This window comes from Pyxicephalus adspersus, chromosome 7 (genome assembly GCF_032062135.1).
Source record: "Pyxicephalus adspersus chromosome 7, UCB_Pads_2.0, whole genome shotgun sequence".
NCBI classification, from domain to species: Eukaryota; Metazoa; Chordata; class Amphibia; order Anura; family Pyxicephalidae; genus Pyxicephalus; species Pyxicephalus adspersus.
In genome coordinates this window covers 35,948,260-35,973,711 of record NC_092864.1, presented here as the reverse complement: position 1 = coordinate 35,973,711, position 25,452 = coordinate 35,948,260, and the positions used below count along the sequence as shown (strand labels likewise).

The following is a 25,452-nucleotide window of genomic DNA, read 5'->3' as shown; positions in this document are numbered from 1 at the left end:
AAAATAAAGATTATGCAGAAAACCATTTCACATTTTCCCTAAGCACAAAAAGTAGAAAGGACTTGCTTACAGCTGTAATAAAATGTGCAGACCTGAATTTGAATATTTCAGCTTAGTTAGATTGGTTCTGGTTATGATCTTTAATACCATACGTGACTAAATGACATTGCAAGTATGCCATATGCCAATATGAACTGGTGCATTTGTTAAGCACTAACAGACAATCTGTCTTTAGTTAGAACAGTAAACTCAGCTTATTTCCCTATAGCATAGCAAAATATTACAATAGATGGAATAAGCAAGTCTTGCTTCCAGTCACGGATATACAGCAGATATTAATATATTGTTTCCAGCGTTCTTCGCAGAAACAGTTATAACAAAAGCAATAAAACAAATGTAGCTGACTCTGTTAATTTTAGGTCCAAAAAATACACTATCCCAAATTTGCTTTAGACTGCAGTACAGATTGCAATACAATAAGGAGGTTATACTCAAGATGTCAGTTTTCTTTTTCATATTTTTATGGACATATTTTTATACACATTGTTTTTTCTTTCATTTTTTTGGTTACTTTTATGGAATCTTCATGCCAATGGCAGCTCAAACTTCTATTTTGTACTGCTGAATATAGAACACTAGCTACATGGTACACCCTACCTTGTAAAAATGTACTTATTGTTTTGTAAATTCTTTTATTTTACTGTATTTTCTAAGGTTTATGTTCCGAGAAAATGCCAGCTACTATAAATACATTGTTTTCCATTATGACTTTTGCATGTTATTACACTTTGGATACATTTTATACTGTCCTGGCCAAATCAGAATCGTGTTTTCGTTCTTTCCAGCCTATACAAGCGAATGCAAAGCTGTCTCAGCTGTTGTGTCAATGTAACACATTTGTTTCTTCTTAATTATAAACCAATGTTACAAACTGAACAGTAATTCACTTCATTACAGTCCAGGAAATATATGATTGTTAGCGTTAACTTGCCATAACTGTACAACCAGTTATTAGGAAGGGTTCATCATGTGTCATTTTTTTTATAGAGAAACACAATATGATCATTTGGCATGCTTTTGTTTACTAGCAATTAGAATTAAATTGGTATAGCCGCATGATCTGATGACATTTATTGATTCCTAATTTGCTTATATACAACCTGTTTATTTGTGCTTTTGTCTACGAGAATGGTTGGGAATATAAGTGAATTTAATGAATAATGAGTAAACTTGAAATCTAAAAGACCATTCTTTTTTTCCCATTAAAGTTTTCCCATTTTTAGGGCTTATAGAGCAAACTACTGTTATAAAGACACAGGGATTTGGTGCACTACCATTAGGATGAGTGCTAATGCAAAGGAAAATTTGAAAAACTCTTTTAGTGATACTTTATAGTGAAAATGCCTGATCAGGTGGGTCATTTTTGGCAGAAAGGGACAGACGATGCCCCTTCGGCAGTTTTGTGCATTGCCTGATTAGTCAACCGACTGATTGCTCCTTATTTCTGACCCCAAACCCAGCAATTCTGGTTTTGATTTCGTGTGCCTGGGATAAATGAACTCCTGCACCTGCATGGGAGTTACATCACCCAGGCAGATTGTCTCTGGAAAAAAAGAGGAGGAGAAGATGGTGGTGCCCTGCATTGGAATGCTGATAGTTGAGTTGTATGGGTTTTGTTCCACTTTATGAGCAATAATACAAAAAAACAAATGGTTTAAATAATATGCTTAGGGATTGTTTTCTGTATTTGAAATGCTGTGGGAGCCTTCAGTTAGGGGCCTATTAAAATCTAGAATTTGTGTCTACAAATGTAAATCAATCATTGGTCGTGACATCCTGCATTGCAAATCCATCATTAATTATGACTTCTATTAATGTAAATCCACATCAATCATCAAATCTTGGGAAATTTGTGGTATGAAGCTGTTACTGCTTTTAAAGTTTACCAGACACTAGATTCTTATTGCAACTTGTGGTAAGGAAGTTGTAGTTAATATGTATTTTTTGCAGACATGTAGGCATCTTTTTTTCAGGGCAGGGCAGCACATGACTTTATTACTTTCCAGCTATACTTTTCTATTGTGGTGGATAAAAAGTCAAGTCAAAGTCAAGGTTAGGACATTTCTTGTAGACACTAAGATTCAGTGGTGCTGTAGAATGTCAATGATCTTTTACACAGGAAATTATTATTTCTGAATGTTGATTTTAAGATCAAATGTAATAGCTCCAGAATGTAGACAAGCAATTTGCACTTTTCAGTATAACAGTTTGAGTTCCAACATAATGGAAAAATGGAAACAAGCTGGGGGTTTTGGTAGGTTTTAGATTTAATGCATGCAATGCCAAGCTACAATATCTACTTCTAGCAAAGTACTTTCTTGTATTAAAAGAGGAACAGACCGCAGAGATGGAGACATTATCCTGCCCCTGTACAAAGCATTGGTCAGACCACACCCGGAAAATGCAGTCCAGTATTGGGCACCAAAAATATTGTGGAATGGAGTGCAGAGACGGGCAACCAAACTAATAAAAGGAATGGAGGAGCTCAGCTATGAGGAGAGATTAGCTGAACTGAATCTATTCTCCTTTGAGAAGAGTTGTTTCAGGGGGGGATATGATCACTTTGTATAAATATATAAATGGTCTTTGCGTCTGGTGGGAAAAGAAGTTTAATATCGGCATTGGGAAGGGATTCTTCACTGCAAGGTTTGTGACAATGTGGAAAAGGCTCCCTCAGAAAGTAGTTTTAGCACATTCTATAGACTGCTTTAATAAAAAGTTGAATGCTTTTATAGAAGTACCTATAGACACTCTAGATCCTAATGAAATGTGACTTTCTCACTACCATTCATATTGTGCAAAGCGTTCAGATAATGACATTGGTTTGGTTAGAATCTTAAAAAGAAAAAAGTCAAGCTTGATTACATATTAGTAAATTAAACAGATTATCTTAAAGTGTCTGTGATGGATAAATTGATATTTCACTTCATGAACTATAAATACTGAAAATTTGTTAAATGGGCTTTGCAAACAAACACCAATAAAGCTCAGCGGTGCTGGCTTGGAGATATTGTCAGCTGTCACAATATCCACAAGTATCAATCAATAGGTACAAACAGCTAATCTTCCGTTACAATGTTCTTACTCCTAAGGCCCGGTGCTTACTTTTGAAGGTCAAACAAGGATTAGCCAGAGATTGCCTGAGGGCTTCCGGCTTCTTACAAACAAATGAACATGAGCGGTATAATCTAGCACCGTCTGGCACCCTGAACGTCTCTTTGACGTTGACAGGTGGAAGCAAACAGCCTATCCCTTGATATTAGAGTACTTAAATATACATCTGTTTTCTATGTGAGCCACCTGGCTTCAAGGCCAAAAGCAGCTTGGATAAACACAAAAAATCATAAGTAGAGACTAAAGCCATTTTTCCCAAAAAATTCCCAAACAGTGTGCTGAAGCTTTTGAAAGTTTGCTTGTTTATTGTTGATGTTCAGAACATTTTTCCATATTTCAAAGATTTGCTATAGACTCAGCTTCTATATAAGATACAAAAAAAATTAACCTGTGGTCTTCCAAAATCTCAAATGGATGCATTAACCACTTCCTAAATCACCGATCTGGTCTGGTTCTAATAGATGGAGTTCACTTTTCTCCAGAATATGGATTCGTAATGCCTGAGGTTAAAGTACTTGCATCTTTGGTGGTCAGGAGAGAATTATTTTCTGGTGTATTTTTTGGTTGTTGAGATAGACTCAGCTCACAAATCATTCTCTATTCTTTATCACCCTTCTCCTTACTTCATATACACCCTATGCCCCATCTTGCCTGTTCCTGGCTTTTTCTTCGTTTTCCATGTTTATATTTTTCAAGTACTTAGAAGCTTAGAAGACACATAGGGATCCACATGTTTCAATCACTAATTCATTCTGTAGTCCATTCCATTGGAAGTCCCAAAACACTGTACTCATTCTGCCTTTCTGATCCTTTTCCAACATAATCAGATTCACTTAGGATGTGATTGATAATAAATGTGAATAGGAAGTGACAATGTGCCTGTGGTTTTGCCTTCAATTGATCTTCCTTTAGACTTTGTTGGTACAGTTGTAAAAATGTCTTTTTATCATTGAAATATCTTTATGAGTGTTACTATTAAGTTGTATTACCATGCACATACCAAAGCGTCATTTATTATTGACAATGTTTTCTGTCATAAATACTTGATATTCACTTTCTTTGGCTAAAATTAAAAATAAGAAGATTGAAATGTTTTCTGTACATTCTCTGCAATTGATCTGTCCCTATTACTGATATATCAATCCTTTGTTTTTCACTGTATCGGGTGGTGGCCATCCTGGAAGTGTCAGGGTGTTGCTTCCCAATGTTGGAGGAGCAATGAGAACAATAGACAGCACAGCAGTGACATCCAGATCTCCTGAGCCAGGCTGTCAGAATCTGCAGTGATTTACATCATATACTGCAGATTTACAGATATGAGGCTGTAAACAGTGAGTGGCTATACAAGAGTGGCTAGACATGTTCACAGGAGGTACACTGCTATCATTCAGGTTGAACCCTGGACAATAAAATATATTTTTAGCAACAATAAGCATTTTCCTTTATAATATAGAACATCCTAACTTATTAAGTTTAATTCTTTTTTAACATGTTAATGTCATTAAAATATAATTAAATAAAAAAATAATTAAGAAATAAAAATGTTACAATATTTTAAAATATACCTGAGGATCCTGTATTGAAGGTGCACCCTTCTGTAACACTAATCCAAGCTGTAGGAATTTTCATAAACTTTCTGATGCAGTATGTCACAAACCATGCAGCTCTGGTCATAGCCATAACAAAATATATGTATATATTCAAATGTAAACCACAGGTTATTCTTTCAGTAACTGTCCAGTGAGCACATGGCAGTAAAGAAAAAAGCCATCCTACACCCGAGAGAAACAACAAACATAATTACCCATCATTGTATTGGGTAAGGTAGATTTGACTTACCTTGGATCTGAGCCCTGCTTGAACTTGTGAAGGGTTGACCTTCATAAATAAGTGCCTTTTTTTACATAATTAAAATATATCCTCACTCAAAACTTCTTCCTATACACATCTGTAAGACTTCTCTAGAGCTCCCCCAACTCTCTATACCTTCTGTCCTCATCCTATTGAGATTGCTTGCTATATTTTAGTATTGTATCTAGGGTTGGATTAGCACGTCCTCCATTGCTAAGCTTCTGGCAATTGTGTAAAGCATACGTATTTAGTGGCATTACCATATGACCCCGCGCAATGTTGAGTGTCTCAAAAGCCACAAACAGCCCTTTCTTAAGCTGTGTACACACTTCGAATTTTTATCGTTCAAAATGAACGACGAACGATCGATTGGGCAAAAATCGTTCGTAAAAAAAGTAACCAACGACGCCGACGAACGAGGAAAGTCGTTGGAAACGAACGACCGGACCGGCGGATCGGATTGGACGACCATCGTTCGTGTGTACGATCGTTCGTTGATCGTCCATGGTCTGAGCATGCGTGACGAACGAACGTTCGTTCACTTCCTGTCGTGCACGTCACTCCCTGTATCGCTCAAACGATCGTATCTATTGTGTGTACAATATCTACGAACGATCGTGTCGTTATCTGTATGTGCAGGATCTGTGCTATACGATCGTTCGCAGATATCGTGCAGGATCGTTCGTCGTTCGTTTAACAACGATAATAATTGGAAGTGTGTACGTAGCTTTAGCCCTCCCTAATAGCTTATCTCTGTATTGGACAGCCACTCTAACCAACATGAAGATGTAAATGCTAGTAGAGAACAGGACTAAACATAGCTTCAGTTCCTGTAAAAATAGTTTAGAGCTTTGTAGTCTGTAAAGTTTCTAAAACTCTGACGTTTCCATAGTTTACAAGCCTACGTGTGACAGCAGAATCACTTTGAGTATACACCCTTGACCATTTTTGTATAAAACTTCTAGAAAAAAGAAAGAATGTGCTGTTGGAAAAAGACAAAGGTAATCCAAAATATATATTTATTAACATTCATAATCCAAAGGTGAATAAAGCAGCAAGGCTGATTGTTTATTGACCTTTTGGGATAGTTCATCATCCACCAATGGAAAATTCTACAACTGCACACACACTACACCATAATTTGTTATTAACTTAGTCCTTTTGTACTGTGTATTTCAATGAAAGTCTGACTAACCTAAGGAAGTTTACTGAAAACCTTTTCTGTATTTGCTATTACTTTGAAAACTGCATCTGCAATGGGTGCTGCAATTATGCAGAAATGAATACAGGTAAACAAAGTAGAAGTAGAAGCATTTAGTTAAATGATTTGTAAAGAAACACTAAATGCACAAACTGTTTTTTGTAGAAATTTGTCTAATAACATTCATAGAATAATATGTGACTAATTTAGGCAATTATTAGAGCTATCATTCAAAACAATTGTTTAGAGGGTGGGATGTTTTCCAATGAACAGTTGACTTTCTGCCCAGGATGCCCAAAGAATTTTTGAACCATGACTTTTTCTTGCGGTCTTACTTAGCAGCCAACATAGAAAAAAAGACTGCACAGAAAGGTTGCATAAATGGTGAATATTCCATACTCTGTGCAAATCTGGAAATACCTTCATGCACTGTATTTCTCTGTGTGTTAAAGATACATCTTTTTACAGGGTATGCTTAAGTATATTTCCTGGGTTCAAATAACAAACACTTTCTGCAAATTTTGTTAGCAAACTTTTCTGTGAACCTCAATGAAATCTTTGGGGAGAAAATCTTTTTATTTCTGACAATTAAATAAATTGGCTATTGTCAAACAATATACATCAGTAGGTGAGCACTGGCATGGGAATGTGCATCAATGCCAGAAATAGTGCCTCAGCAGAGCTGTCCACCCTCCCTAAGAGCTCCAACACACACTGACTATATGGCTGCTGGGTAATAGATTCCTTTAAATTATTGTTTTTTGAATTATTGGTGACTCCTTTGACCATCAGTGAAAAGCTATGCTCTGCTTTATATATTTTTTCCTATTTATGTGCTGTCAAGTTATACACCCAAGTGCTCTGGCTAAAATAACAATATATTGGAGTGTCACACTGTACTATTAGATTCTCCAAGAAGAACAGGTAGATATTATAAAGACCCATTGGTGGGATAGTTGACACCTTCCTGGTGGACGCTAGTACGTGGGTTTATCATACCAATAGTCTTTTTGAGAAAGTAATAGTCAGATATATATTAACTTACAACTGTCTTTGCAAAATTATTAAATCCGATCTGGGTAAAGCTGGTCTTCACTGATTTCAACTGTTAGAAGTCCTTTGAATTCCCATATTTAATGTTCCTTGCTAAACGAAAAAACTCAAGACTTATTTTCCACACGTATAGCTGCTGCTGCTTGACAGTTGACAGAGAAGGTACAAGACAATGTTACAAAACTGCAGTCAAATATAAAAAATTGTATTTTCTTGAATTATTACCTTTTTTTCCAAAGGGAATGACACAATCTATTGGACCGACATGGGTTTTAACAAAATCAGCCGTTCAAAGCGAGATCAGACGTGGAGAGAAGACATCATCACCAATGGCCTAGGAAGAGTGGAAGGAATCGCCATAGACTGGATTGCTGGTAGCTGCTTTCTGCCTTTTTATTCTTGTGTTTCATATATGCTTTAAAGTTGAATGTTTGCCCAAACTCTCTAGTTTTCCATGAAGAGGAAGGTTGGAATGCCTGTCTAGCTACCTGTGTTCTCAGTGGGAAAATTTCCCATTACAGTACTGCCTTGGTCAGAAAAGAGTAAAAGATGAGAATGGACCAAATGGAAAAAGAGAACTAAAACCCTGACATAGGCTTCACTCTCATCTGTATCCAAACTAAAACAAAAGCTCAGACTGAAAGTTTACTTTAAAATATAGATAAACAACAGGATGTAAGCCTTTACTGTCATACATTTTGGTCAGGGCTTCTTTTGTCTGGTGGTTAATCACAAACATTTGTTAGCTCTGGTGCACCTAAAGAAGAGTTTTTGTTGTAATGTTAGATTATTGCTGTTAAGATGTCACTGTAGATAGGTAGCTTTATCACCTAAAAATCTTTCTAGACCCTTAGGCATGAAATGCAGAAAATAGGGAATTGAAGTGTCCAACTTTAAAGTCAAGCAAGTGTTTTTTATTCTACACAATCAATCAAGCAAGGCTAACATGTTTCAGGTTTACTCGGTCCTTATTCATCAGGAGTTTAGTAGTGTTACAAAAAATCTGGTTATTAGTGCACCTGTGGAATATGTATCGCTGTGCAAATTTGTGCTGATATTCATCATCCCTGACAACCAGCAGCCATTAGAAAAGGTGACTGATGTGTACCATTGATAGCTTACAGCCCATTGTTTTCATTCATTACCATTTTTACGATCTGTCCTAACCAGCTCAATGAAGTTCCAAGCCCTCTACTGTCACCATAATTTCTACCCCCACCCCTACCTGTTTTGATTGGCACAAGAAAAGGCATTCCCAATCAATGTTCATATGCAATGTTGGATAAATATTGATCAAGAGTGCCATTGTTTTTTTTATTAATTTAATAATAAAATATGTGCAATTTTTTTTTTTACTCCTTAGTTTACTATTTGTATCTCGATCAGGAGCTAAAGAAAAATAACTCCAACAGAAAAAAGAAAGAAAAGAAAGTCAGCAAAGAATTTATATTTCTATAAACTATCAAAAATTTTAACATGTTTTGTTTGTGGTGAGATGGACTTTTGTACTCCATCAGTGACAGCATGACATTGTGGAGCAGAAGCCTAGCAAACTTGGATCCTTTTAAAAAAAAAAAAGTTTGGAGCTTGATTAGTGTAAACTTTACCATCTTTCAAAGGGATTCCCTACTTATATAACTTCTAATTACACACTGGTTCATTAAAGCACAGAATCAGTGTCTGAAATTTGGAGGCTCTCCGTGACATTTTGAGGCCTCTGGATATGTGTTTTAATGGTGAGGATGATTGAATAGTAATAGCCTTGTATTATCCTTCCAAGAGCAATTCAGGCAGAAATACATCTCACACTCTATACGCCTGCAGTTATGATGTCTCGGAATGTGGTAGAAACCTTCAATCTCCAGGCAGAAAGCAATAGGATTCTGCTGAGACCTTCAGTCAAGCACAAATTCACATCTAAAGGTGTTTCAGTCTGACTATTTTTGAAATACTTACCCTGAGGTGTAGGTACCATGGTTAAGGGAACATTGAACTAATATATAAAACATTATCATGTTATTACATATATAATTGTGGATGGCTTGCATTTTGATTAGTATTCAAATACCACAATACTTTGGCAAGTTTATTTTATTGTATTATGATTTTATAGAGTTTCTCCAGGGTAGAGCTGAACTCTTTCCAATTATTCAAAGAGAGGACTGTAAGCAATATACAGCCCACAGCTCATTAATGTCTGCAGCAGAGAACTATTTAAATCCTACAGCCATTATCCAAGATAATGATAAGATGGACTGGTTGCTGGAAGGGGGGGGGGGTGGCAAGGGGTAGGTTTCTGGTATAGATTCTTATAGAGATAAATTAGTGTTTAGGGCAAAACAGTCCATCTTAGTACTTCTCAATACTGGTAAACCTTCAAAGGTCTAGTAGATCTTTTCTGTACTGTGTGAGTTATTGAGCTGCAAACAATTAAACATCTTTTTTTCTTGAGAGCTCTCCATAAAAGGCTATTTATCTGACAGATATAGGTACCCCTAAGCTTTAAATCTGAAATCCTGGCTTGAAAAGATTGTATTGAATATATTGCCTAATTGTTGTAAAGGATACAACTCCACTCCACATCAAAATGTCTTAGCTTGTAAAAACAACTATGGCATCTCCATTGGGCAGGTCATATTCTGGGCAGAGAGACAGCTATGAGTAGGGTGCAGCAGACAAGCTCATTATTAGCTTCCTGCAAGAAACTACAGGGAAGGTGGATACAAGCAACTAGTCTGTAATATGGAAAGTCCCTGCACAAAAGTAAGGTGGAGGAGATTTTTAATACTGAATGTCTGCCCAGATTTGGAAGAAATACACAAAGGACTCCAAGATAAACCACCAAAATAATGTTAACTGATAAATATGTAATTGTTGCTAACCCAAAGGTCAGTTAACCTGAAGGTTGGTTAATGGCAGCATTATTGCTAAGTCAAAAGTCAGCTAACCTTTTCTTGGTGGTTTATCTTGGAATCGCTTGATAATTTTTTCCAGGTCTGAACAGAAATTCTTTAATAAAAATCTCCTGGCCTTTACCTTTGCAAATCAGATGCTGCTGCTCTCTAGGATACTGGTTTGCTTTGTTTTCATTGTATATTGGCTTCTTGTCAGGTAATAGATCTGAAAATTAGGGTTATGGAGCTTGTTTATTTTAGCCCTGTGGACGGCTTAAAATCCAGCATTAGGAATATGGTAATAAAATATATATTTGTTTTTTGTAGGTAACATCTATTGGGCGGACCATGGCTTTAACCTGATTGAAGTGGCAAGGCTCAATGGTTCCTTCAGATATGTGGTGATATCTCAAAGTATAGACCAGCCCAGGGCTGTTGCTGTACATCCAGAGAAAGGGTAAGTACAGTACATTTTTGAAGACTGATAGGGTGGGTAATGCTGAAAAACTGTAGCCAGTTAATAATGTCCAAACAGATACCAGATGCTTTCGAACTATTAAGAAAACCTGAAGTGGAAATTTAGAAATTTATATATACATTATATATATTATAGGAAATATATTTAATGAGCTGTAAATCACATTTTCCTGGTTGTCAGGCTGCACTACTTTGAGTCAGTAGGGTTGATTTACAAATAGAATATAGGATATTCACATGCAAGAGATATTTTACATGACTTTGCAAATTACAGAAGCTCTGCTAGTTATAACTATCCAATCATGTGCAAGGAAAAATCCATATTTTTAGATTTCCTTGCACATGGCTGAGTAACACTTGCAAAGGAAACTATTGTCACATTCAGAAGCTAAATTAATTATCCCTAGTTCTCATTGGTAAGTGAAGAGTCTCAGTTCCCTAGTAAATCAACCCCAGTAACTGAAAACAATCAAGCAGCATGTTGAGCTATATTAAGGTCAGAAATTCTAAGTTCTATTGTTGTTGCAGGACAATTCAGAAAGCATTTAAGTAAATTGACCAACATGAGAACCAAGCAGCTTGTGTTTTTAGAAATACTGGCTTTTCTAACTACAGATTTCCTTTATAGGACCTGTAATAGAATAGGCTCCCCTGCTCTGCCACTTATTCCCACTAACTTCACTATGTTAAAGAGCTAGTGAGAATTCCTGGACTTTTGGGTTTTTAGTCCCCTTGTGTATGTTGTGCTTCTGCCAGCTGACCCCCGCGCCACTACCAATGACATGCCAATGATCCACCCCAACCTATAGCATCAGACAGAAAACTGCCAGTTGTGATAGAAACGAGGAACAGGGCAAGTGTATGAGAGAGATGCTAGACCTTTCTGTGTTGCATCCTAAACAAAATAAACAACTGTGGATAGAACTGGACTTAAACAAAAACAAAGTCTTTGAAATTGGGTGGAGGTCTTCATTTTCTGATGGGTAAAACTGTTTTTGTACATTTTCTCTGTTTTTCTCTGTACAGATATCTTTTCTGGACTGAGTGGGGACAGACACCATGCGTAAGTAGAGCCCGACTGGATGGATCAGAAAGGACAATACTTGTCAACACAGGAATTGCTTGGCCAAATGGAATATCAGTGGATTACGAGGTTTGTTTATTTTACTCAATGGAAAATAATTTTCAAAGCAGCACACAATTATCCCTTTAAAATGTCAGCCTGTCTTTCATTCCTTTTATGTTAAGTGATTGCTTTACCCAGAGGAATAAAGCTGAAATTCCCTAATTTTGATTACATTCGGCATTGTAAAACCAACCAACACTTTGAATTTTAAAGCAGTTTCAATAGTTAAGTTAAATTTAACACTATGTGCTACAGTAAAAACAGGTAAACAGTAAACATATAAACAGGAATCAGCATTGTAGTTAACTTTACTTAACCTAACTTGTAAATCTAAATCCAAAACTGGACCCTAACCTAACCTGATCCCCAACACTTAACCTAAACCTGAGCCTCAAAGTTTGCTATCTCACACAAGTGCTACATTACTTTTAGATCAATTGAATTGGGATGCTAGAATATACATTCTACATCTACCATGTGCCAAATGTTCAGCGCTAAAAATGCAGCTACTGAAAGCTTTGCACCAAAATGCAATAGCCAGTGCACCCACTCACTGTCTGTCTGATTTCAAAATGTGAATAATGATTGTTCCATGGTGCTATGTAAAGTAATAAATACAGTACTTATGTCCTAAAAAAAAAAACTTAGCTACTCGTTGCTATGCATAACCGTCATGGATCTACCCTTTTTTTTATCTGCATATATCTGGGATTTCGCCGTACAATTTTTAATACCTTCCCTTCACTTTTCCATTATTCTTTCCATAAAGAACCCCCACAAATAAAAGGCTTTGTAAAGTTTACTCTAAAATTGGTCTTTAGGAAAACAAATTGTACTGGTGTGACGCCCGTACGGACAAGATAGAAAGGATCGACCTTGAGAGTGGTCGGAATCGGGAGATTGTGCTGTCAGGAAGCAATGTGGATATGTTTTCTGTTGTCGTCTTCGGGGCTTACATCTACTGGTCTGACAGGTAATTTATTTTTCCATAAGTATTTGAGTCGGAAAATGTGATTTCTGTGCCAGCTGCTTCACCCTTGTAGGATTAGCCATTCCTTAGCAAGGTCACAGTAAGGCTCCCACGGAGTGCGGCAATTTCCCCAAGATGAAAAAAAAGGCACTTTCGATATTCAAAGCGAAACTATATCAATGTCACAGACAGAAGTAGGTTTCCTATACCGTCTGTTAGACCAGCTGTCTGTTGCATTTTAACGACTTGTTTGAGTTTTGTTATCCCAGGATTGTTGATCTGTGATCTTCTCCCGTTTTTGGCAGAGCACACTCCAACGGCTCTATCAGAAGGGGCCCTAAGAACGACGCTACGGATGCTGTAACCATGAGAACGGGACTTGGGATTAATCTGAAGGATGTGAAAGTCTTTAACCGAGCCAGAGAGAAAGGTCTGATATTTTGCATTGCCAATTCTATTATTTGTGATATCAGATCTGAAAATTATTTTATTTTTTTTGCTGTTCTTAAACAACTTTACAGGGCCTTGTCATTGTACTTGCACTCTGTTATTTTGAAACATGCTAGCAGTAATAAAATGGGTAAAAAAATTTCATCAACATCATTTTTTCATAGCTACTAGGACAGGGTAGAAATATTTAAAGGAAAAACCCAATATTCCAAGTTTTTAAAGCTAATATAAACTTGAAAATTGAACTTCTCTTATTTGCTCCCTGTAGGTCTGGTAAACATGCCAATAAAACAATTGTGTTCAATAGGTGGAAACATACGAAGTTCTTGCGATTCCTGTTTACATTTCCTGAGTTATCCCAAGGAGTCCAACTAGCCCACCTAGACATAGTCCTACAAATCCTGCAAGTCCTGCTTCTACATGTCCTTCTACATGTCTACACACAGAATAGGGCTGACACTACTTCTCACAATTTGTCCAAAAACGGGTGTAAGTTTTTAGTAGGGATAAGCGAGAAAGTTTTTAAAATTTGATCTTGCGGCAAATTTGGACGTTCTCCCTTACCGGAATTGCGGGCTGTGCTGATTAATGATTGCAGCCACGGCTGCATTCATTGATGAGCTCAGTGTGCGATCCCTGGCACTGGAGGTTAAATGGGGACAAGTCTCCCCATTGAAAACCTCTAGTGCTCCCTGATTAGCTGAGGTAAGCTTTCCCCAGCCAACCAGAGAGCACTAGAGGTTTTCAATGGGGAGACTTGTCCCCATTTTACCTTTAGTGCCGGGGATCGCACACAGGATTCTGAGGGCTGCATAAATAAATGCAGCCCTGAGAATCCACTGCGATTCCCGGGGCACTAGAGGTTAATTAACCTCTAGTGCCCCAAGATCGCAAACAGGAGGATTCCCAGGGCTGCATGAACGAATGCAACCCTGAGAATCTACTGTGATTCCGGGACACTAGAGGTTAATTAACCTCTAGTTCTGTGGATCGTAATGGTTTCCTTCGATCTTTTGCGAAATCGGTTTGCCGAAATTTCATGGACCAATTGAAGATCGAGGAAATTTTCGTGAGAATGCCAGAGGCATTCTCGCTCATCCCTAGTTTTTAGCCCACAACAAGAAATTAGGCATTTTTGACAATTTAACAGATACAGTCTTTTTCTGACTTACCTGCATTGACCTAAACATGGGCATGTTTTGCACATGTATTACAGCAAAGTTCTGTGCTTCCTTGAATGTGACTGGGTATTCTTTGCACAGTTAATGTGTACCTCATTTATTAAGCAAAATTAATTTACCTTGCAGAGTGATAATTCACCTTAAATGAACAGGCTTAATTCCTTTAGTAAATCACCCCTGTTATTTTTAATAAGACCTGATGCCACTGGGGCTTTGCATTAAAACCAATTGTGAAAAAAGGTCAATATGGGGGTCCACTGACCTACAATTTGCATTTCAACTAGTTGTGTTTAATACTGCTGTTGAAAAACTTTACACAGTGTGTATAGCAATGCAAGTCAACAAGCAGCAGCACAGCCCTCATTAAGACACGCCGCTCTACTTTGCCTTAGAGCAGTCCCTGTGAGCCAGGCAAAGCAAACTAATGTTACAGCAGAACAAGCAATGTGATATTTGTAGGAGCATCATCATGAACACATGACATTTGGCGAACTTTTTTGTCCTGTTTTCTTGACATTTCTAAAATGTGTCCTAATGTGTAAAGTCAGATCAGCATGTTTTGTAATCGACCAAAACAATCCAAGGTTTTGCCTTTCATTATTTATACCTGTGCTGTCATAGACATAGCCCACTGTTCAGAAAAGGAGTTTGGTGCTTTTGGCACCTTAAATTTAAATCTCTGTTTAAGAATATTGCATGAGATTAGCATGAGATAAACTCTGAATTGTTTGGAACACTCCAAAAATTATTTATATACATATAATTTATTTTTTAGGTTGTCCCTTTTATAATTACACTGATCAACAATCATTTTCTTGCCAAACATATTAAAGTCAATTTAGGTTATGTTTGATGCACAGATTATATGGTATTGGTTTTGCTAAATTGGTTATAGTTTGTGAAATAATGACCTCAAGAATAACCTCATGGAAAACTAATGATACATGGAAATTAGGCAAAATTAAACTGGATATGCCAATGTATACAAAATTAAAATTTTGAAATACTTATTGTCAATATATTCTATATTCAGTATATTTACAGAGCTAATCACAAAGAAGTCATTGAAAAACTCAGTTTGTATGGTATCCATTGATGCTGTTGATCAGGACATTCACGTTGAAGGCTCCAGCAGTAGCCTGCCATCATGTGTCTATCCCATGTGGCCTGATACCTTTCTTCCATCACCTTTATATTTTTATGGCACCTCTCCCCTTGTTCCTTACTGAAATTGTCAAGGCTTTCTGGAAAATTTTGCCAATGGCCATGGAGATAGTGTAGCTCTATGCTTTTAGTAGCACCCACATTTAAAAAGTTTAAGAGCAAGTTTTGTACCAGTTCTTCATAATTTTGTGCTTTATGGTTACCCAAGAAGTTCTTGACAACCATGACTTAGCGGTGCCAGGCAAAAGCTTTAGTATCAGTCATGTAACTTGTGAAATTCATATCATATATCAGTTTCTGAATTAGGGGTCCATCAAAGATTCCTGCTTTTAATTTTTCAGTACTCAATCTAGGGAAGAATCTACAAATGTATTGGAAGCATTCATCGTCCTTGTATAGAGCTCTAACAAATTGCTTCATTAATCACAACTTTATGTGTAGAGGAAGGTGATATTTTTACTTTGTCAACCATTGGCTCGTTAATGATGTTTGCTGCACCTTTTTTCATGTTTTCCCTTGGAGGCCATGTCACTTTTTTCCAGTGATCCTGCTTTGCTCTTATATCCCACAAGCAGATAAAACATGGGTACTTTGTGTATCCACTTTGCTGTCCAAATAGGAAGTTCACCATTTTTAAATCAACAAAAATGAACCATTGGTGTTTATAATAGCAAAGCTTTTGTAAGACCGTTTTGATATTTTCATATTCTTCTTTAAGCTTTGTTGAGTGACCAACTGGAATTGATGCATAGCAGTTGCCATTATGCAGTAAAACAGATTTCAAACTTTGAGTGGAACTGTCTATGAAAAGCCGCCAGTCTTCTGCTCGGTATTCTGGTACTCCCATATGGGCTAGTAGTCCAGGGATGTTACAACAGTACACCAAGTCTCCATCTTCACTGAAATATGGTAGGAGTGTCACCTGTCTTGTCCTATAAACCGTTATTTTAACTTCCGGTCTCGGACAGTTCTTTTCTTTTGGCCTGGATGCTGAAAGTTTAGATGTTTGTTTTGACAGACTTAAGTCACGTATTAAATCATTGAGCTCTTGGGAGAGCTGCTGGTTTGATGAAATACTTTCTTCATATTCACTTCCACTGCTGACTCCTGGATTACACTCCAAACCTCGTATATCCTCCATGTCAGATACAGGAATATCAGGGAGTGTACTGAACACTGGTATGGGAACATTAGCACCATGCGGCACAGGTCGTCTTGCTGATTCCAAATCAGGGTACTCCCAATTGTTTTTCTTGTAACAATTGAAACCTTTTACATTCACAGCACAATAGTAACAATCAATATGATGATTTTTGGTCTCTCGCCATACCATAGGTACACCAACTTTCAGTTTTTCCATTTTTCCACTGAGGTAGACACTCTACACAAGCTTTGCTTACCATATGGTGAGCCCAAAACTTATCTTGGTTTAATACCAAATACCAAAATATGCAAGATATGCTTGTTTCACAAATTTTGTAATGTTTTTGCTGAGAATATTCACCACAAATGTGGCAAAACACATTAAGGTCATTTAAACAATTTCTTCTTGAAGAACCCATATTTCTGGAAAAAAACTAAATGAATGAATAAAAAGAAATCGAATGAAAGTTTCATAAAAATAATGCTACATTTACCTCCTGGATGGTTTATTTCTGCCCGGTTTTATGTCTAAAAGCGGTACATTGTTTTTCATAAAAACTTATTTTACAGTAATATATTATAGTATTAGAGTGTATAGAGTACAAAAAAGTTTGAAACACAAAATCATGTCCAAATATTAAAAAAATAAAAAATAAATGATATACTCATATTATTATGTTATACTGTAAAATAAATGTTCATGAAAGACAATGTACTTCTTCTTACACATATAAATGCACTGTATTGCATTCAATACAGTTAATTTGTATGCATGCAATGCAAATAGATTTCATTTTCCCGCCCGTTCCGAGCGGAACGTCCACATGCACCAACGTCACCGGGAACTACTACTACTACTAGCCTGTGATTGGACAGGAAAGGGTGTAAAACAATGTGTTAATTTCTTGGCCACTCTCTTGCTCTCTCTTCCTCTTTCTCTTCTCCCGTCCGAGCATTCTCCTTGCACTACAGCACAACTGATTGACTTTATGTGCTGCTTCTCCCTTCTCCAGTTTATGCTCTGTACATGAATGACACAAGGCTGACACCAGGTCAGATTTAGATATTTGCACTTAAAAATGCATTTATGGATGTACCTGGCTAGAGTTCAGCTTTAAAAAGGAAGCATGAAAATGATGGTATCATGCAAACCTGTAACAAATGTGCTTACAAAATATTTCACCTAATTCTTGATTGTAAACTGATTTTTAAACCTAGAGGATTACAAATTTGTATTTAAAAAGTTCCTTTCTGGCACTCAAAGATATTATTCAGGTTATTCTAAACACTGAAAGGGATAATCCTCAGGAGACCTAATAAAAGAACCCTGTAAAGTTGGTCAATGAACTGTGACAGCCACTAAATGCCTGAATCAATTGTTTTATTTTCTTTCTTGGCAGGAACCAACATCTGTGCGAAGAACAATGGTGGATGTCAACAACTTTGCTTGTACCGAGGGAATATGCAAAGGACGTGAGCTTGTGCTCATGGATATCTAGCCAAAAATGGGATTACTTGTCTAAAACATGAGGGCTATTTGCTGTACTCCGGGAGAACAGTTTTAAAGAGCATTCACCTTTCTGATGAAAACAACCTTAATTCACCTGTACAGCCGTACGAAAACATGGAGTACTTTAAAAATATAATTTCCTTGGCTTTTGACTACAAATTTAATGAGAGAGGCACCAACCGCATCTTCTACAGTGATGCCCATTATGGAAACATACAAATGATCAACGATGACTGGACAAGCAGAAAAGTCATCATCGAAAGTAAGTGTCCTGGTTTGGATCTTATCTCTGGTAGTAAACAAGTACAGGGTAAGAGTAAAAAATTGATGACAAAAAAATATTGAATGAATACTCAGGCTTAGGTTTAAAGAACAACCATTTACAACCAAATTTAGTAGCATTTTAAAGTACCTCTAACTAGGATTGCAGTCTCATGCCATTCATTTGGCAGCACATCCAGCCATGCCTAAGGATTGGATTTTATGCACCTTGTACACTTATGGGTAATTATACCAACCCCATCCAAAAAAGAACTCCGGGTAACAGAGTCTATCAACCAAGTTGAATTTGCTATCAATGTAGCCATTGTAAAACTGTATTTATCCAAGGTTGGGAAGACATAGTTTGGGACCATGCTATACAGAGACATCTTGATATGTCAATGTGGCTTCTATATGTAATTGCAAATGTATGCAACACAGATCATTGGCTTTAACCTAAACACTGAAACAATTTAATTAGCACGCCTTGTACTGACTACCTGGATTAAGTGCTTGGGAATATTTGCATTGCTTACAAAATAGTATATTTAGTTCAGCAAAGACCATGTGAGTCCTTTGATAAAGCATCCAATATGTGTAGTGTTTACCCACAAGTCTGGAAGAACATTTTGCGTGGGTTATATCCTTATGTTTCCAAGGGAGGGTTGTCCTCAGGTCTTCCAGTTGGTACTTTAGTAAACTCATGTCATGTCAGGTAATATAGTAGATATGTATGTATTTTATTTTGGTCTTGCATTTGACAAATTAGAGTTCAGATAGTTACCTGGAAATTTGCTTGGCACAGTTTTAAAATATTTACAGCTCTGGGAACCTAAAGGTTGTAAGCCTGTGCTGGCAAGTCAAAAAATAAGGGACTGCGTTGGGAAAGGCATTTTCAAGTGGGGTAATAATCCAATGGGTAAGGTTACCGTGGTGTTACAGAATACTCTGTTTTTGTTTTCTTATTATTAAGACAGGAATGTATGAAATACTCTTATAAAGTATGTGTGTATGATAGATAGATAGATAGATAGATAGATAGATAGATAGATAGATAGATAGATAGATAGATAGATAGATATTTGTATATCCTATGTTAGTTTTTTAATTTGTGTCTGTGGATGAGCAGAAAGTCCTTGCCTATATACTTGATATGTTGTGATGATCTCATGACTCACATTAATATCAAACAGAAGGACTTGTTTTTTTCTGTGCCTCTGAGATGCTCATTGACTTGTTGAGACATGGATCATGTACTCATTAATGTTGCATCAACAGAGAGCTTTACATCTGGAATTTGTTTTACAAATCTATAAATCTATGTATAAGCAAGAACACATTAGAATGTAGAGCTCCATCTGAGTCTTGTACTGCAGGCAAAAATAAGATGAGAACAAATTCACTGCCAATATGATTGCATGTTGATGTTGTGAGACTTTGATATGCACAATTAATATTTATTTATTTTGTACACATCACAGACAGATATTACTAAAGAAGTTTTTATTTCACTAATGTCACTAATAATTATCCCAGGATCATTATGTAAGTTTGGTGTTTGGCACAGAAAATTATTGCGCAGACTCTGCATGATATTGCCAGCACTACGGGACTCTGTCTTTTTGATCACATTAGGTCTCCTTTTATTAAAGGGGTTGTGAACCAAAATGCCTATTTTACAAATGTAGGCATGGAATTTCTACAAAAAATGTTTTGAAACGCTTTGGTTCTCCCTTTAGAACCAAGTTGCATGACCTCTTTTTTCACCCTGTTTAGAACAGCTTGGGTTGTGGGTGGAACAAGTTTGGCCTGTTGTAAATTTCAATCATGGGAGGATCTACGATCAATCACTTTTACCCAACCAGCAGGCTATAGTGTTGGTGAGTTAGCCAGATTGGACTTTACATCCGGGCGCACTTGTCCCGTCAACCTTGGTCCTTCCCACATTATACAGAGTTACCTTGATGCAGCAGTGTGGCTTCTACATATCATTTCAAATGATTGGAACAAGAATTATTGATTTTAACCTCAAATTTTACTATTAATATTATTATTATTATTATTATTATTATTATTATTAATAATAATAATAATAATAATAATAATAATTATTAACAGGATTTATAAAGCATCAATTTATAATGCAGCCCTGTAACCTCAATGTTCAATCTAATTAAAGATGCTCCCAACTGACCAGCTAAATCAAGAACTAGGGAAATTTTGCATTGCTTATGATGTCCACAAGGCATCACCCAGCCCATTCTGCATAGGTCAGAGAAAACCATAGCAATAGATCAGGGGTGTCCAAACTTTTTGCAAAGAGGGCCAGATTTGGTGAGGTGAAAATGTGTAGGGGCCGACCACTAACCAGGGTAAATGTGGGCCTGTTCTGCAAGGTCCTGCACAGCACACGCCCGCCAGGGTGACATGAGGGATTCCCTGTTCACGAAGTCTGTGTCGGTGCAGAGCACGTTCTTGGAATCAGAATGGGTGTGGCCCGTGCAAATCTAGCACAGCCCACGCCCACTATAATGACATAGGGGATTCCCTGTGATGACAGAGGCTGCGGGCTGGTGGAAATCTAAACACAGGCCACAGTTGGCCCATGGGCCGGACTTTGGGCGTGCCTGTCATAGATTATCCAAAGCATGTGTAGGAGCATTCTCTATATTGAAAAAATATATGTTGTTTCCTGTGAGAAGAACTAAAAACAAGATTGTTACTGTCTTTTGTGAACCTCTAAATCCATCACCCCGATGCAATGCTAATAAACAAACAAACACATAAATAGCACTATTAGTACAGGTCTTTAATAAATATTGACATTCAGATGGTCACTGGCCATATTAGAAATGTCCTAAGCATTCTTTTCTGACAATAAATTCCCTGGCACATTTAATCTCAGATGTGTTTTTTTTTCTTGTGAACAAAGGATTGGTGGTAGTCGATTTAATAAGCCCAAAAACAAGTACTGGTGTCTTAAAGGTAATAATATTTGGAGATGTGATGCAGATCAGGTTATTAGCGAAACATAATTGCATAGAACACCTGAATAGACTTTAATCAATTCTTTTTCTCTGGTTAAGTGGTCTCAAATTACCTTCTGAACACAAATTATGTTGGTGGGACTATTACAAATCTAGGGCTTCTTAAGCAGCCACTCACCACATCTCTTTTGTAGAACATTCAAAACTTTATCTAGGCCAGACACTCTTGGACTCCAGTAGTCAACATTTTAAGGAATACCCCCAGGAAGCAAAATCCCTGTTTATGTTTTTAAGCTTTTGGTGTTTCAAGATTGGCGGAATTTACAATGGACGTCCAAGTTGGTCGTTTAATGATTAGCCATGGTGGATCTCCAAACAACATGGGGAGACTGCTCTAATACACTAAGTCATTGACAATTATTATCCATGCTGTAGGTATGTACAGGTGCTTCAGGGTGTCATATTTGTATAACTGCTGCAGTTGTGGATTTTTGCTTCCCATGGCAGAGTCTCTTTAGGTTGACATTTCTGTATAGGTTTGCTTTAACAATAATGATACTTTATCACATTAGTTCTAACAGAGAAATTAGTTTTAACAAATATATATTTAGGATTCATTTTTGTTTTGTGAAATATGTTTTGCTTTTTATTCATAGCAATTTTTACAAATCATTTTCACATCATTTTATATTCCTGTTGTGACTCAGAAGACCAGGACTCCAGTGAAGTGATAAGATTGTGTAACTTCCCTAAGGTTTTTAGTTAAGTTGCTAAAAGGTTTTTTGTGTTTGCTGGCAACTTTAGTCTCTGTTTGGGAATGTGAAATGGAAAGTATTTGTTTTAAAGTTGCAAGAAACTAAAAAAGAAATGCAGATATTGCAGTATTTTTCCACATATGATTTTATCACAGTTTTCTGTGACATACCTGAATAGTTTTGCAGGTCAATTTTGAGATTTGTAAAAGCTGAAGTTTAATCTGACAATTTTTTGCCTTCTGTCCCCAGCATGCTATCTCTTCAACATGGTAATTAAATTCAGTAATATGAATAAAAAACAAAACAAAAAATAAAATAGAAAATGAAAGCTTTCATCACCCTATTATAGACCCAGAGATGTAATTATTGGTTCTCTATGCAATACAGGCAAAAGATGGTTGGTTAGAGGGCCCACAAATGTGTTTTCTCATCTTCCTGAAACTATCACAACAACATTCCTCTTTTTGAGAGCCTTTAACACTGGCGCTTAGGGAGAATAATGCAAATGGATGGTGGGTGGATGCCAGTCTGAAGAAGGGGGTGTTACTGGGCAGGCTGTATATTTATTTAAACTTAGAAATCTACCAAAGAGCCCTGAATGTTTTAGCAACTGATGGTTGCAGTTTTTGTTTGGACTCCTAGATGGGCCTTCACGATGCCCAGACGTCCATACCTAGAACTCAGAGGGGTGTGCCTCAGTTGTTGAGTGGGAAGCTATACCTTTTTTCCACCAATTATTTAATTATGTTAGGTAACTTGTTCCTAAATTATCTTTTTTTGTATGATTGTTGGCCACCAGTAGATGGAGTTGTGACTTCATGTAAAATGTGTAACAAACTAATGTCTCTTATGACAAGAATTTGTCACACATTTTACATGAAGACACAATGCCATCTACTGAGTTCTACTGGTATTGTTTTTTTAATGTCATTCTGCAGGGGAAAAATAAAGATCTGGGTTTATACTTAAGTATATATACGGCATGTTTTCTTTTACTAGCTTTTCAAAATAACAAATTTAATTATGTGAAGGCTGGATGAAAGGGTTAGTGCAAAATAACATTTTATAGTAAATAAATAAGTTATTTTTTCTGTATAGAAAATATATATATCTACCCAAAAAGTGGGACAACTGAAAAAAAAGAGGAACTTTTTCTGACTTGGATCTGAAAGAGGAACAGTTCCTTCAAATCAGTGACAGCTGGGGGATATGCATATAATTCATCATTCATTTCCATAGCTCATTTGTTTTCAACACAGCTTCCAAGTACTATTTTAATAAAGTACTTTTTTGTGGGTTAGGATATATTAGAAAGTACCATGGCTTACATTGTCTAATAATCAGCTTTTCCCGGATCCGCATTTGCGCAGAGCAGGTGAAGAGGTCATTTTTTTGTCTCCATGATTAAAATGCACACTGACAGGGGATGTAATTGTAAATTCAAAAAAATTACCGGAGCAGCAGACACAGTGTCCTTTGCATTGTAGAGCGAAATGAGCGCTTATTTTTGTATACATCTAGCAAGCAGTGTACCTATTTCAGGCCCTTGAATGATTCTGACATGAAAAGAGAATAGAACTAGTTTAAACTGTTCCTACCACTTACACACAGAGGAAGCAGTTGTTTTCTCAAATTGAAGTCAGTGTAATGAGCTAGCACCTTATAATGTAGTGCAATCCAGTTTAATTTTAAAAGAAATGGCTTGTCTTTTAAAGTGTGTGAAAAGACAAAACCTTAAAAGCAAACTGCAACCATGCCAGCTTTCTTCTACATTTGGCAAATTGTACATGCTGGGAAGAGCAGAACTCACACTGTACTAATGAGGCTGATTGGATGTAAGCATCAAGACACTTATAGACCCCAGGGCTGGAGTTGTGTCTCTTCCTCCTGGCCATTTACAAAATGAAGCCATGTGGGCAAGGACTCAGTTGTAGCGCTGGGGTATACAAGACCTGCAGCACTTACACCAGAGTGGTCCGAGAAGTACCATGGGAGCTCTACTTTTCCAGGGATAGAAGGGAGCCGATGCCCTGCATTATGGAGGTATTTGAGGCCAAACACTGGAATAGCTTTAGGCCTGGTAGGATTATTGTGACTGCAGCTGAGCTTCAAGGCTAATGACATTTTTCTTATTTTATAGATTTTTTGCTTACTTTCTTTTCACTTCCTGTCCTAGAAACACAACTGGGAATAAGCCAAAATCTCTCCATACGGAACATCATTTGTTAAATAGTTTTCACCAGAACAGGTGCATAGAAAAATTGTTTTTCTATGCCCATTGTGACAACTTAAAAATATTTAGTGTGCTATAAAATTCTGTATTGAAGATAATGGTTACCAGGTCCAAGAGAGAAGATGAATCTCCCCAGGGTGGACAATAACTTTTCTTTCTGCACTATATCTAAAATTAGCAAAAAAAGTATTACTTTCACATAAACGTTTATCTACTTTAATAACACAATTCAAAGTGCAACCCCACCAACATTGAGACGTAAGTCATTAGGGCTGACTTTATGAAGTCACGGACATATAATATCCAAAGGACACATCCAGGAGACACTAAGAATTCAGAACTTGTTAGTTTATTATTATGGAGAAGACATCATGATTTATTGGTCTTAGTAGCTCTGGTGACTCTGTTCTCCATAGATAGAGCTGATTGATAAAAGCATAAAACTGCAAAAGTAGAATTAAACCAAATGATGGAATAATCCAAGATAACTTTAATAGTTCATATTATCGTCACATTGAACATTCAACAATAACAAGTTTTGAGGGTTAACATATCCCCCCCTTTGATCATTACCAGGCTTAGTTTTAAAAGAAAAAATATGGTTGTTAATTCATCTTTTGTGTAATGGTATGGTACGGTATGGTACGATATGGTACAATATAATACAAATCCTTACCACTATTTGGTTTAGGTATAGGCAAGACAGAATAAGGGTTTTTTCACCATTATGTTTGGCGCTTCTTTTGCGCCAAAGACATACAATTCATGGTTAAATTCCATAAAGTTGCACGCTTGAAATGATCATTTATACATAAACAAAATAAAAGATAACAATACAATGTTGCTTCCATATGGCACTCTTGTAAAATGGTAGTATTATCTGAAATATTTTAAATTGTGGCTGATAGGTTCTGTTTTTTTTGGCCTAAACTCCCTGATGTCAAAAAGGCAGAGCATCCAGCTGGGACCATTTCTCAGATCACAGGTCACACAATGCAGTGATGGGTTCTTGGTTGGTTAGT

General features: G+C 36.8%; 1 protein-coding gene across 1 annotated transcript in view; it reads left to right on the top strand.

The window, feature by feature from the left end:
• Positions 1-25,452, top strand: part of LRP1B (LDL receptor related protein 1B) — a 500,403-nt gene that overhangs the window by 258,579 nt on the left and 216,372 nt on the right. Inside the window, 6 exon segments of the mRNA XM_072419083.1 lie at positions 7,519-7,653; positions 10,501-10,630; positions 11,677-11,803; positions 12,598-12,749; positions 13,052-13,176; positions 18,085-18,456. Coding sequence (XP_072275184.1) covers positions 7,519-7,653; positions 10,501-10,630; positions 11,677-11,803; positions 12,598-12,749; positions 13,052-13,176; positions 18,085-18,456 — 1,041 coding nt within the window.